The 14,096-nt window shown below is 38.5% G+C and overlaps 3 protein-coding genes across 5 annotated transcripts; 2 read left to right on the top strand and 1 right to left on the bottom strand.

Annotated features, from left to right (window-relative positions):
• The first annotated feature begins 796 nt into the window (after nucleotides 1–796).
• Nucleotides 797–3,493, top strand: gatad1 (GATA zinc finger domain containing 1). The gene is made up of 5 exons (XM_042506805.2): nucleotides 797–1,293; nucleotides 2,317–2,439; nucleotides 2,536–2,595; nucleotides 2,819–3,002; nucleotides 3,085–3,493. The coding sequence occupies exons 1-5, from the start codon at nucleotides 1,114–1,116 to the stop codon at nucleotides 3,273–3,275; spliced, it is 738 nt and encodes a 245-aa protein (XP_042362739.1). The 5' UTR covers nucleotides 797–1,113; the 3' UTR covers nucleotides 3,276–3,493.
• Nucleotides 3,494–5,036: 1,543 nt separating this feature from the next.
• chrac1 (chromatin accessibility complex subunit 1) lies at nucleotides 5,037–9,071 on the top strand. 2 transcript variants are annotated; one of them, XM_088090492.1, is made up of 4 exons: nucleotides 5,037–5,255; nucleotides 5,450–5,576; nucleotides 7,680–7,771; nucleotides 8,615–9,071. In XM_088090492.1, exons 1-3 carry the CDS (start codon nucleotides 5,097–5,099, stop codon nucleotides 7,757–7,759), a joined length of 366 nt encoding a protein of 121 aa, XP_087946618.1. In that variant the 5' UTR covers nucleotides 5,037–5,096; the 3' UTR covers nucleotides 7,760–7,771; nucleotides 8,615–9,071. The 2 variants fall into 2 exon arrangements, with proteins under 2 accessions (XP_087946618.1, XP_042362969.1); XM_042507035.2 differs by having other exon boundaries at nucleotides 7,680–9,071.
• A 34-nt stretch (nucleotides 9,072–9,105) lies between these two features.
• Nucleotides 9,106–13,214, bottom strand: LOC121958165 (uncharacterized). 2 transcript variants are annotated; one of them, XM_042507036.2, is made up of 3 exons: nucleotides 12,855–13,214; nucleotides 11,318–11,872; nucleotides 9,106–9,618 (listed from the first exon to the last, which is right to left on the bottom strand). In XM_042507036.2, exons 2-3 carry the CDS (start codon nucleotides 11,863–11,865, stop codon nucleotides 9,477–9,479), a joined length of 690 nt encoding a protein of 229 aa, XP_042362970.1. In that variant the 5' UTR covers nucleotides 11,866–11,872; nucleotides 12,855–13,214; the 3' UTR covers nucleotides 9,106–9,476. The 2 variants fall into 2 exon arrangements, with proteins under 2 accessions (XP_042362970.1, XP_087946617.1); XM_088090491.1 differs by having other exon boundaries at nucleotides 11,318–11,876; nucleotides 12,855–13,213.
• Between the last annotated feature and the right edge of the window lie 882 nt (nucleotides 13,215–14,096).

Here is a 14,096-nt window from a genome sequence, read left to right as displayed (position 1 = left end):
TTCACCGTCAAGCACTTCCTTCTTTGGTTAAACTTGGTTTGGCTGATCAGCAAGCTAAAGCTTCAGTGAGCATGGGAGAGAGCCTGCTGTGAGACCCATGACTGTCCTTTAAAAGAAAAATAAAATAATTTATAAGTAAATAAATAAATAAACAAACAGTGATCCATGTAAACACCAAGGGGCTCGTTTTAATTTATTTTCTTACTAAATGTTTATTTTATTTCCTAGTTTTTCATCTTTTTTTCTGTAAATAATAATGTAAAATTGTTGATATTTGATTTAAGGTATATTTGTATATGCATATATGTGTAATTAGCTAATTAAAGTATAGGTTTAAATGAATAAGGAAGCAGTTAATTAAAATTCAGTTACTTATTGACAAGAAGTGGGACTAAATAAATGTGTACTTCTTCTCACTTCTTTTCGAATGTATAAACCAAGTCATCATGTGGTTAACCATTTCTTTTGCTGTTTTTATTGTCTGTAAATATTACCTTTTATGTCTGTGTGTTTGTTTGCATATATATAATTTCTCTATTTTCTTGATCATGTTTGAAATAGATTAATAAAATCTAATCTAAATCTAAAAAATAAAAATAAAAATCACATCATTACATTTCTGTTTTTTTTCTTTTGTCAACTTATTTTCTATTCTCTTTTTTCCAGTTTCGTGTCAAACAGTGAACACAACTTTATGTGTATTTATTTATATTTATGTATATTTTGCGTTCTGAGCTTGTCCTCCAGTCCGGTGGTGGCGCTTGACTGCGGCATCGGAAACCACAGAAGAAGAGCCGATATCCGTACAGGCGAAGAAGAAGAAACACTGGCGTTAGCAATGGCGGTGATTTGGCAGCAAAAATAAACAATACCGCTTGCAGCTCGATGCTGTCTATATTATCGTCATTCATTTCATGTCACAGCTGGTCGTCTGAGGTCTATCCGTCGCAGAAAGGAAAAATCTTCCTCTCTTTCAGTGTCATTTGTAGGAGTCACTCCAGTGTTATTGTTGATACACAGTTAGCAGGAGCTGAAGCTATATTCTCATTGTTGAGCACTGTGACGTTGTTAACTATTTACTTATGCCCCGGCGTCATTTTCTGACCATTAACGATGCCGCTGGGTTTGAAACCATGCTGTGCTGTCTGCAAGACCAATTCCTCCTCGATGTGGAAGAAAGGAAACCAGGGAGAGATCCTCTGCAACAACTGCACGGCAAAGAGCAGCAGCGGCGGAGCATCAGGACCCTCCGTCTCCTCCAACACTCAGCCCAGCAATGGCGGGGGAAAGCAGGTTCGTTATTCTGTGTAAATGTGTCTTTTGCATGGTTTCTGTGTATCTGTTGTATTTTCAAGGTAACCTCGTTAAGTAGAGTTTACATACAGGTGTTAACAGCCGTGTATCTGAAGCTTGAATAGCACTATAACAGGCTTTGTTAGTGATAAATCCCAGAGCAGCGTCTTGAGACTTTGAGGATGTTTACTTAAAGGGGAACTTTACCCGTTTTCAAAATTCATGCATATTATTCCCATATATATTAGTAGAAATGAACAACTCTCACAAATCCTAAAAATAGAGTGCTAAAACTCCAATCAGATGTCAGTCTGGAGCTGCTCTGTAGACAATGAATGAGGAGAGATGACACAGAGAGCACCCAGAGGAATCTTCTGAATATATGGATACATTTTGTGTCTCAAAACTGAAAACACGACAACAGAATAAAGCTCATCTTGTTATAATACGAAAAACAAACAATCTATGTGTCTCCCAGTCATTGTGCATGGAGCAGCTCCAGACTTTACCCTGTGACATCACAAATATGAGACTTAATTCTCTTGTTTTTGGCTTTGTGAGAGAGATTAGCTCATGTACCCCTTTGAATCCAGTGTTGATTGATAATTAGTAGATTTAACTACTATTATTATATATCCCACTGTCTCCTAATTTGGCCCCTCACCACAAAGGAAACCATTAAACCAACACCAAGACTATACAACACAGTTTACAAGTTCTACAAAAACCTTCCCCTTGGACTCACCGTTGCACTGAATCTCGATAATTGTTTACACTTTAAGAGGAATTAATTAAGAGGAAATGTGAAACATGAGCTTGTTTCAGCATTAGGAATGTGAACATGTGCTGCCCCTCTGATTTTTATCACTGTAAGGAGGCTGTCTTTGTTCTATGCACGATGTTGTCAAAAAAAACAAGCACTTAGAGGGACATCGCCCTGACGTTATGATGGACATATGTTTATTTGAGGGTGGGACAAATCAGGCTGAACTACTACTTAAATGTAGTATGTGATGCTCTTAGTCTAAGCAGGAGATCCACAGGAGGTCTGCGCGGCTGAGAAGCACCAAGTACAAAGCTCCGGCTTCTGAGAAGAAGGTGTCAACAAAAGGAAAGGGGAGAAGACACATATTCAAACTCAAAAATGTAAGTTAGAGATCAGCAAATTTCCTGATTTTTCCGGTTATTCTGCAGCACTATGACATTTTGTGTTTGACCCCTGTGTGTGATCTCTTTCTTCAGCCAATCAAAGCGCCAGAATCTGTTGCAACAATCATCACGTCCGAATCAGTATTTTATAAGGTATGACGTTTATTCTCAGCAAGTAAAAAGTAATGTCATGTTTCTCGCTCAGTATCAGGAGCGATTGTATCGTCATCATCTGAAAACATCTGATTTTTTTCAGCAATTCTTCACCAAATTGCAGCTTCAGCTATTACTGTTGTACTAAACCTTCATCCTGTGATACACGCGAGAGAAGCAGCCAGATCGTTGTCCTCATCAGTGTTCATGTTTGTATCTGCAGGGTGTATACTACCAGACGGGAGATGTGATCAAGGTCACAGACGAGGAGGACGGGAAGTCGTACTATGCTCAGATCCGAGGCTTCGTGCAGGACCAGTACTGTGAGAAGAGTGCTGCACTGACCTGGTTAATCCCCACGCAGGCCAGCCCAAAGGACCTGTTTGATCCGGGCACATACATTGTTGGTGAGCAATGAGAAATTTCTTTTTTTTTTACAATTTTAAGGCCATTTATGTGACAAGTTAATAACTGTCTGTTTTGTTTCAGGTCCGGAGGAGGATCTGCCCAGAAAGATGGAGTATCTGGAGTTTGTGTGTCACGCCCCCTCTGAATACTTCAAATCGCGGAGCTCTCCGTTCCCCACCATCCCAATCCGACCAGAGAAAGGCTACATCTGGACCCACATAGGACCCACACCAGCTCTCACTGTCAAAGAGTCTGTCAGTGGCAGCAGTTAACACAACTGTGATGTGGACTCAGTCTGTTGCTTCTAAACAGACATATGTACATTATTGTAATATAATGAAAACAAGAAATGGTTAACCATAGCCATTACTGCAGATTGAAGGCGACTTGAAACAAAGGAAACCATGTGTAACCACATTTCAAACACGTTGTTTACACATTACTTTTGTATTTAGGTATAAACAAAAAAAAACAAAACTCTTTTCCATCATTCCTTTTGTCTGTGATTTTTTTCATAAAATGGTATTTTGTCATTTATTGAGTTGGTGTGTGGGGAGTAGACCAACATTACAGCGTTATTCCTTTGTATTTAATATATTTTTCCTTTTGTGAATAAAGCTGTAATAGCTTAATTAAGGCAACAGTAAGATGTTTGCAAAGTTAAGGTGATGGTAAGTAAAGAATTGCAGTTCTCATGAGTGTTAAAAATGTCAGAGCATGTGAGATGCTGCAGTGCAAAGCAGAAATGGTGTGTTTGCTGTTTCAGCATCTTAATGGTTGACTCATTTACAGCTGAGCTGGCCGATGATGCTCTACACTGGTGTCTGTTAATCAAAGACTGGGAAATGATTATAGGTTGGCCATTTGGGAAACAAAAAATATGTGGTCAAGACATGTTTTGCACCTGAATGTGTTCTTGAGATCATACATATTATCTTAAGATTTTATTAAAAACTGTCATGGACACCCCTACAGTACTAACAAACAGTATTCCCAATTCATGTGAGCTGAAATAGAGCGCCATCAGTCTCGTGCAGGGATACATGTTCCAAGGTTGCCTGGCTGACTTTACTGGCAGGCCCAAATGTTTCCTCAAAAGCCCCAAATCTACGCTATTCCTAAAAGAAAACTAATACATTTTAGTAAATGTTCTTCTGTTGGCTTAATAGCTTGGATTACTGAAGACCACATTTACAGCAACATTGCTGAGGATCCTTGGTTTGCAATTAAAGCAGCTCAGATTATTATGGTATGGATTTAAATATGGCAGTTTTGTCAGTTAAACATTCATTCTGTGAACTCCCCTGTAGCACAATATGACAAACAAAAGGTGTTAAGATTAGTAATACTGAACTTCCTCACACCGTTGATGAGAGATTTAAAAGGAAAATACATTTAAATGGCCACACACACTCGAGTCACTCCCTCACTGAACCACAGCTTTGTAGAAGATCTGTCTATCTTATTTGATGTGTTCATTATCAGATCAGTGATTATACCTCATAAGAGGGAGTCTTAAATCAGACAACCTGTTTCAGTTGGAGTCAGTGGAGGACGGCCCACTGAAGAGTCTCCCAGACAGGGGCTCCTATCTGCCCATTAATTAGATAATTATATAACTTATTCAATAACTTGAAGGCTTTTTTGCTCTTAACATTAGATAAGATGGATTTATATTAATGAAACTTATTTATAACGTGCAGGAAAGTAAGTTTAGTTTCTGACCATGTGTTTATTATAAATAGGGAATCTTCCAACAATAATTGCAGTTTCAACTATTACTGTTGGACTAAATAATAAAAGTAAAAAATCTAACAAACATTCATGCCAATAAAGCTGATTTGTATTTATTTAGCTTGTCAGGTCAAGATAAAAATTAAAATGTGACAAAAAAAATAAAAAATTATTTATTTGAACATTTTTAGTGGTTAAAAACACGAACTGTCCTGTTCTGTCCTGTACTTTTCACCAGCAGGTGGCGGTGATCCCGTCAACGGCCGCTGATGACCGTTAAAGTGAAGAAGAAGAAGACATGCGTCACCGTTCAAAACAATACTTGAAGTTCCGCCTTGTGAGTCCGGCGCCGTGTCCTCATGAAGATGTCTCAAAACACCCCCGACAAAGACGACCAAACGTCAACTAACAAAAAAATCATCTCCCTCCCAATTTCCAGAGTGAGGCTGATCATGAAGAGCTCCCCGGATGTCTCCAGCATCAACCAGGACGCTCTGTTTCTCACCACCAAGGCGACAGTAAGCTGCAGTTTGACGCTGAAGCGTCGCTTCACTGAGCTCCGCTGCTTTATCTGCTCATTCATCTGCTAACTGGGGTTAGCTCGCTGCTAGCTGCGCTGATAACTCTGCGTGTAGCTGCCCCTGTTTTAACATTTGAGCTCTTTTTTTCTGTGAGTTTCTCTCCTCTGCTGACTTGTGCTGTGTTGTTGAAGGAGCTGTTTGTCCAGCACCTGGCTCTGGCTTCATTCAACAACGGCTCCGGCAAAGAGAGCAACTCTCTGTCATACAGCGACCTGGCTAACACCGCAGAGGAGACCGAGACTTTCCACTTTCTGACAGGTGAGACACGGACACAGCCTGGCAGACATGCAGGGACTGTCCGCAGCATGCAGCTATGACCACTAGCAACGCTTTGCAACTGAAATATTACTGTAAACATGGAACTTCTATAGTTAATATAGTTATGGATGATTATGGTCAATGATGGATGAAGTATTTTATTGCTATACTTGAGTAAAAGTACAGATATCTTACTAGAAAATGACTTTGGTGGAAATTAAAGTCACCTATTAGAATACTACTTGAGTAAAAGTCCTAAAGTATCTGATATTTACTGCACTTCATTATGAAAAGTATTTTTTTTATTATATTAAATGTCATTCGGGATGGAAAGTAAAAGTACAAGGAAATGCTGGACAACATACATACACATAACATGCACCAGTGTATATTACACTTGAGTTAAAATAAGCTCTTCATCACAACCCAAAAGATTTAATCATTTAAATCATTTTTTTCTAAACTCCCATTTCTTTGTTTGTCTGTCCAGCCCCTCCTTAGCCCCTCCCCTATTTTATAGTAATTAAGTACACAGTACACCAGTTCACATTTTATCTAGGAAATCCAGTGGAGTAAATGTGAAGTTTACAGAAAATTAAAAATTCAAGTAAAGTACAGATACTTCTAAAAAAATACTTAATTACTGTGCCACTGGTTATATTATTTAATTACTGTAATAAGGTATTACTACTTTATTATATTACACCATTAGTTATAGTATACACTCAGAATCAGATCAATCAGATCTCCACAAATTATCTGATGTGTTTATTTCTAGATCAGTGATTATACCTCATAAGAAGGAGTCTTAAATCAGACAACCTGATTCTCATGGGAGTCAGTGGAGGACTGCCCAAATATCAGAAATGCCTCTCAGTATAATATAAATAGAGTAAACAGCAACACAAACTTCTCCCTCTTAAAATAACTGTAAATCATCACCACTCAGTCTTTTTAAGAAAAAAACTTGATTATGGTAGGATTCATTGCAGAACTTTTGTACTAAACTGCATCAGGTTTTAGATCAGGGTACCATCTGAACTAAGCGTATATCTGTTTAATATGTTTTGGTTAATTATGCCACTGTGTGCAATCTTGCACATCACAGAAAAGGGCCGCTTCATGGCATTACTGCTCTTGTCTGGTTTCTTCATCCATACACAGCATTTTTGGTGAATTTGTAGGGTCTTAATTGCCACAAACGTTTCCTCTAATTTCATTTATTTTAATTCTTTTTGTCAAAGTTAGTCAAACTCTTATCCGTCCAAGTCCACATTTCTGATGTTACAAATCTCGTTAACCCACAACTGATCCTAGTACTGTCTTTTGACTTTATACTTGGACTTAATGATGGCAAAATGTAGAATAAGGTAACCCACTCTCACAATCATATTCCCACATAGTAAATCCTCCTTATGCACACACCCACATAATAGTTGCCTGTGTACTGAATAAGAAAAACACAATTTGTCCAAAAACAGACCTAAATTTGGTAAAAAATGATCTTGAAGTGGTCCTGAATAGTTTTCAGCCTAAGTGTTTGTTACCTGTAGACACCCTGTTATCTCCCAACTCTAAAAGGTTATTCTTCAAGGCCAACCAGTACTTTTTAATTAAACTATTCCTGTTTCACTGTAATAGACCCGTCATTGTTCATGTGCTGTTTATTTTTCTTCTTTAATAATGTAAACAGCATTTGTCACTGTAGAATCATTTGGAACTCACACTACAATCAAATATATATAAAGAAACAAAGTTGTGTAAAGTAAAATATTAAGTTGTTTAAATAGTAACTAACAAGTGTATTTTTCTACAAGTTGGCAGTGTCTTCTGGCTCTCGATAAAGACTTACTGCCACGCAAACTGGCACCACTTTTTTACTAGCAATAACTAGCAATAAAAGTTGCTGCAATTTTAATTTTTTGCCTGCAGCAGTTTTTTGTTGTAACCTCACCTTCTTCTGGGGACAAAATCTGCTTTCAAAATCTGTTTCCACAACCACTCACAGCACTTCGCCATGATCAGTACTGCACAGCTGCAGTAAAAGGATAAAAAGTGACTGTAACAACGAGTTTGACACAGTGTAATATTCTCTTTTCATAGATATCCTTCCGAAAAAGATCTTGGCTCGAGATTACCTCCAATCTTTGGAGCAAATGCAAGAAGACGACGCTGACTTTTAAAAAGGACGCTGGGTAAATTTCACGTCTGGACAGATGTTATGAAATGTGAACGTCCCGTCGTTCATTGGGAGCACTGGCAGACGAGACACCCTAAACTTTCTCAGTGATGTTAAATACATTGACAGAGTCCAGCTTTAGGCTTCAGGGAAGACGTTAGAGGACATGGAACTGAAGGTTAAGTCAGGTAGTGAAATCACGTGATAACCTCAAAACACACGAACACACAGAGTCGTAGAGGAACATAAAATGTGCACAGCGTGTCTCAGATGAATAAATATAATCTTAATTTGCAACAAAAGGCCAAAACAAAGCAGCCTTATACGAATCATAATGCAACAACCCTCAAGATTTTGAACATTTTAGTTTTTCAGGAACAATTTTGCATTCAGCCTGTATTCTTAGACTATCTTTGAATGTTTTCTAGTATAGAGCTGCGATGATAAGTCAGTTGATAAGACGATCAAAAGAAAATTAATTGCCAACCATTTTGATCAATATTTTAATCAATTAATAGTTTCAGTCTTTTTTCAAGCAAAAATGTCAAACACTTGCTGATTCTAGCTTCAAAAATGTGAGAATGTCCTGCTTTTCTTTGTCTCTTGAGAGAGTAACTAATGTATGATGTAGTTAATCTACGGTAGTCTTTGGATTGTGGACTGTTGGTTGGACAAAAGAAGCTATTTGAAGATGTCACTTCGCGCTCTGTCATTTTTCGCATTTTTTTTGACACTTTATAGACTAAACAATCCATCGATAATGAAAATAATTGTTGCAGTTCTATTCTAATAGCAATGTCTTATGAATTTTGTGCTGGTTTTGCATGCACAACAATCAGGAGGAGTTTTTTTCTTTCAGCTTGCAGGCCTGTATGTGCTTACTCCAAGACCAACATAACACACAGCTGCCGCACAGATGTCTCAGCTCCTGAGTTATTGCCTGTAAAATATGATTGGGTGAACATTTTATTTTAGAGATGCTGCCAAACATTGATGTCAAAGTGAAACATGGTGATGTTACTGATTCTAAGTTATACGTGATAGTTATTTTTGGTCATGTTTAAGTAGTTTATCATAAATACTTGAAAGTTGTTGAATCAGAAGTACAAATACCTCTTTTTTTCCAGCTTAAATGCAAAGCAACTGAACATGCTGTGTCTTTCCAAATGAAAAAATTCACACTCAGCCTGGTAGGTGTGAATATTTAAAGTGTATATAGCAGCTGACCACCTACATATACAATGCATTTTCCTCATAAATTTACAACTGAATTGTTTAGATTTGATATTAAAATAAAGATTCGTGCTGTTTGATAACTATGTTGCGCCGCATGTATTTTACACCACAACCTTGGAGAGATAGATGCAGTTTATTAATGCTGAATGATGTGTTAAACAAGTAGATTATTTGGTTCCAAGCTACAAAAGTGTCTTGCGGTTTTTACTAGAGGCTGTTAGCGTGACTGTGAAATCTCCATGTAGAACATGTCTGCAAACTGGAAATATAAAACATGATTTAACAGCTAAGCTCCCTGACAATGTGAGGTTTAATGATCGCTGCTGATTTCAGTTTACTCGTTACTTTAAGGCACTTTGATGACACAAGATGTGCTCTGTTTCCGTACTACAGACTACCATAATCCTGAGCATGCATGCATTTGCTACATTGTTGTACAACACATGAATATATAAATACAGCTCAAATAAGACCACCGGTTATTGTCACTGTTGGATGAGTTTGTTGAGTCGAAACTGCATGTTGAGCAGAGTATTTTCTAAAGTAGAAAACTTATTCTCCAGGATGTTTGCCATGTGCTCTCTTCCCTCTATGGCGTTCCTCGTGTTGGCGAGATGCTCCTTCATGCTGAAAGAGACAACAAATGACAATTTAATGTCTTTCTGACATATTTACACATGATTTTACATACAATTTTATCCCACTCATATCGATATTGTCTCAATAGTGTAATCTCTAACTTTGACACAATACTGTGAAAAATATTGCTATACCATTTTTCAATACCACGTAGAAAAACTGCCAGAGGTCATAAAATGTATTTATTAATTTATTTATAACATGATGAAGACTTTTGTTTTTATGCTTGGTAGTACAGAAGGAGCAGAATGAAAATGCCGTATCGAAACAGTTTCAAATATGCAGGATCGATATGAATTGATAGATTGATATTTTTTACAACACTGACTCAAATTTTCAGCGGTCCAAATAACATGTATGTTCTCCCTTCTCACATCTAATAGAGAGAAAGAAAGCACTGAATTGCATTAATTCTCTACAGGCGTTTTGGTGCCAGAGCCTCGTCTCAGCCAGATGTCCCAACAGCTGACTGTTGGAAAACACTTAAAATGACTCAGCTGCTTGTCTGGATTTCCACTCTGTCGTCTTTGGCATTCAAGCCGCGTTATGTTTAGGCCAAACAAGTAACACCGATCCAGGCCTCCTGGCTGCCTCACTAACAATGATTTAGAAATAATCCCACAGCTGGCTTTGGATCAGGGTTTACCAGAAATTTAATTAATTTGTCTCTGCACAGTGGGGCTTGTAGCTGTGCTTTGTGACTGATCTCTGGAAACTATGGTTCTAATACGCGACGACAGAAAGCCAAACCACCATCATTAAATAAGAAATCAAGGGGTTTTATCCCCACTTCTTCGGTCAGTGCCCCCCAGTTTATTTTTTTAATTAAATGAAATGTCTCAATCCCCTCCTCACAGCTTTATCAAGCTCTTTATTTAAAGGTCTATTGCAGGCCTAGGACCCCTCAGCTGAAAGAAAGACGGAGCAGGGACTCTTATTGTATAAAAGTGAGTTGGATATTAAACTGTCCCTATATAGTAATGCATAGGGCGACCTAATTGCTATATATAACCATCATCTTTTATGTTGCATACAATAAAACTAATAATAATTGGCAGATTAATATATTTATACATTGTGTGTTTCAGAGGTGGAAGTTTTTTAATGTCTCTTGCTTGAAAAGTTACAAAACAATCAATCGTGCCTCACAAGAATGTCCGTACAGTCGAAATAATAATACAGCTAACTGGCCAATATGTTTCAGTAGTACTTAGCTGTTAACTAGCTCGCCTCGCTCCTTTGGACGGGTGCCGCATAGTGTTTTAAAGGATTCATGGAAAACAGCCTATTATCAATGTTTTGTACTGTAATTTTTTAAAATTTATTTTTTTATACATTTTGTCCAATTTATCTTTGCTAACAATACTTTGGATTCATATTATTGTATTATTTTTTTTACATACTTTAATTAAAAAAACAAACAAACAAAAATCAATAAATTAAAACACAAATAAGTTTACTAAACAAAACTACTATATAACCACATGGCAGACTCTGTGGAAGAGGATCCTTTCTGTATGCTTCATTCTAAGGTCACGAAAACACAACATCTCTTATTTTCAGGTCTTGATACACTAATGAAAACATAGTCATGTATTTTATGCTACATTTCTGCCAATATATCGGCCCAATTCCTACACAGTGGACCTTTAATCCGTTAACTGGTCCCTGGACTTCAGTTTCTCACCTTGTGAGGACCCCCTGCTCCTTTCCCTCTCTCCTCTTCTCCTGCAGAGAGACAAATACGTCCTCCATGGTCTGCATAGTTTCTACCACACTCTGGTGGTCTGAGTGGATCCCCTGGACCTCCTCTCTGGCTTGATGCTCATAGGACATCCCTCCCTCCTCTACCCCGCTGGTGGTGGACACAGCCTGCAGGGCAGCCCTGTTCTGGAGAGCAAGCAGACGGGATTTGGCAAACTCCTTGGGGCCGGCTATGTTTTCCCAGCAGATTGCAGAGGACGGTGGCAACCAGAAACGCTGGGTGCAGTTGACTGGTTTTCCTGGGGTCTCTGTTACGAAGGGGCTGTCAGCAGGGAAACTGTTAAGCAGGTGCAGAAGAGATGATCCAGAGCCCCATTCCCAATCCTCAAAGTCTGGTTCCACAGACTCCTGTTTAGCAGGAAAAGAAGGAAGAGGCTCCGCTGCCCCTGCACCCTCTGCTGGGAGGTGGACCACCAGCAGGAGGGAGCAGGACAGGCAGAGCACGGCCCTGCTCACCGCCCCCTGGAGCATCTCCAAACTGGCTGAAATATAACATATGAGGCATGATCAGATGTGTGGAGCAATACACACACACACACACACACACACACACACAGAGCAGTAATGGCTGGAAAGTCCATTCCTTGGCATCATGACAGACCTTATCCGCTACAAATATTTTCCACAGTGGTCTTTTCCTGTGACAAAGCTATTGTTTTTTTTCTTCTTCACACAATCGGTCCTTTCTCAAAAAAAAGAAAAAAGACATTTTTAGTGACTCATATGGACAACATAAAATTATTTGCACAGTCCCATGCAATTTCTGGACAGACTAAATGCGGCACGTAAAGAAGGAATTGATATTTTGTGGGGTGTGTCCATTTATTATTTATGAAATTAAAAACCAAGGGTATCGGTTCCATTTGAAGAAACGCTTAAATTCCTGCATTCTAGATTTATTTTATGCACCAATTTTTGCATTTTTTGCATCAATTTATGGAGTATATGTCTTTAATTTTGTTCAAATAAAAGTCCTTTGCTGCTTTCAAGGTTTTTTTGCTGGTGATGGGGGGGTAGTGGTCCCCAGCTTCCCCTCAGAAAATCTACACCTCTGTTTAAAAAGAACTGACGTTAAAGTTAAACTGTGTCAATCCGGGCAAAATGTCATTTCACCTTCAAAATAAAAGTGTAAATTATCATACGTTGAATAAAAACAATAAAAAGGTTACTTACAGCTACACTACTGCCACACAGTTATCCATTAACAATGTTTTTTCGGTCCAGTAATTGGCACATCTCTGAGAGGCTGCGTGTATAAATTAGTTTTTTATTTCTTATATGATTTCCGGATATTTTACTCTCACTTTGTTAGCTTGATGGTAGAAAACTTTAAAGAGTGACGGCGCACAGCAGCCAATACGCAACTCCTGACCGCTGCAAAAGCCTAAATTCATACAAATATTTCCCCTTATTTCCTCACATCAGTGTAACTCTTGTCTTGAGTGTGTATTGTGTCTTACCTTGCAAAGAAACGAACCCCAGCGACGGAGCTGTGAGAGCTGCGACGCTCCTCTGGTGCCTGAAGTCGTCGGAAAAAATGAGTCGTTGACTTGCAGCCTGTTACATGTGAATCACTATTTACTGGCACAGTAACAGCAGAGTCAGGAGTAAGACTTTTCCCCTCAGAGTCTGTGGAGTAAATTAGGGAAAGTCAACACAAAGAGCGTCAAACACTTGCAGTCTGCCTGGGAATGATCCCGATTTGCAAGTGCAAAAACACCAGACAGGCATGCAGGAAAGAAGCTCCGTTGCAGAGGTTTTCTATAAGTTTTCCTGCTTTAAAAAATGTCAAAGCTGGATAGCACTTTTTAAAAAAAAGTATTAATTTGCAGCTTTGTCCCTGTAAAGACTTGAAGCCAGTGAGTCTGTGAATGCAGTAGGTGTGATGCTCCTGGAATTTATGAGCCATTTTACAATGCCCTAAACAGCACCAGCCGGGCTTTAATTTTAAACTAAATATACCTTAAACATCTAAAAATCATGTGACAATACTTGTGCATTTATAATGTTTGTTCAGATATACCCATGAACACTTTGTTATCCTGCTGCAAAGATAACAAATTAAAAATGTTCCCAAACTTGTTTTGTCCCAGAGATTAATTCACACCATCTGTGTTTATTTAGTGAGTCTCTTGAATGGCCAGGGAATGAGGCTTACACCCTGACATAAGCAACGAGGAATGGGAGACGTATTTTGGCACAAACTATCAAGGGTGTTGTAATGTTTGAGGAGGAACATGAACATGAAGCACACACTCAATCTTAAAAGATGTACTGTTAATCTCAGCACACTGTAAAACAATATCTCTGTATCTCTAAAGAAAAGTGGGTGTGTAAAATGCTCCATCAGACGAGTCCTGTCCATGCTTGGGCTCTGGTCTGCAGCTGGTGGTGGCAGCCAGATGTTGTCTTCAGGTCCTGCTAATGATTTTCAAAGCATTTGGAGAACAAAAAGTACACATTAAGGTTGACATTCAGAGAGGAGGAATCCATGTTTTCAGCTCAGTAGAGCAATAAATCAGGTGGAAGAGCCATAAAAACAGTCACAGTTACAGTTGTTGTATTGCATGTGAAATGAAGGAAATGACTCATTGAGTAAAAATAAAGTGCCCATTTTCAGATTCCTACACAATTACAGTTCACTGCTCAACCAATCAGGATATGCCGACGGCAACACATCAAACACACCAGAACAAAGAAAA

This window comes from Plectropomus leopardus, chromosome 17 (assembly GCF_026936395.1).
Source record: "Plectropomus leopardus strain MGB_pleo_1.0 chromosome 17, ASM2693639v1, whole genome shotgun sequence".
NCBI lineage: Eukaryota > Metazoa > Chordata > Actinopteri > Perciformes > Serranidae > Plectropomus > Plectropomus leopardus.
Note: the sequence above shows the minus strand (reverse complement) of the source record. Positions and strands in the feature narration are given on the sequence as shown.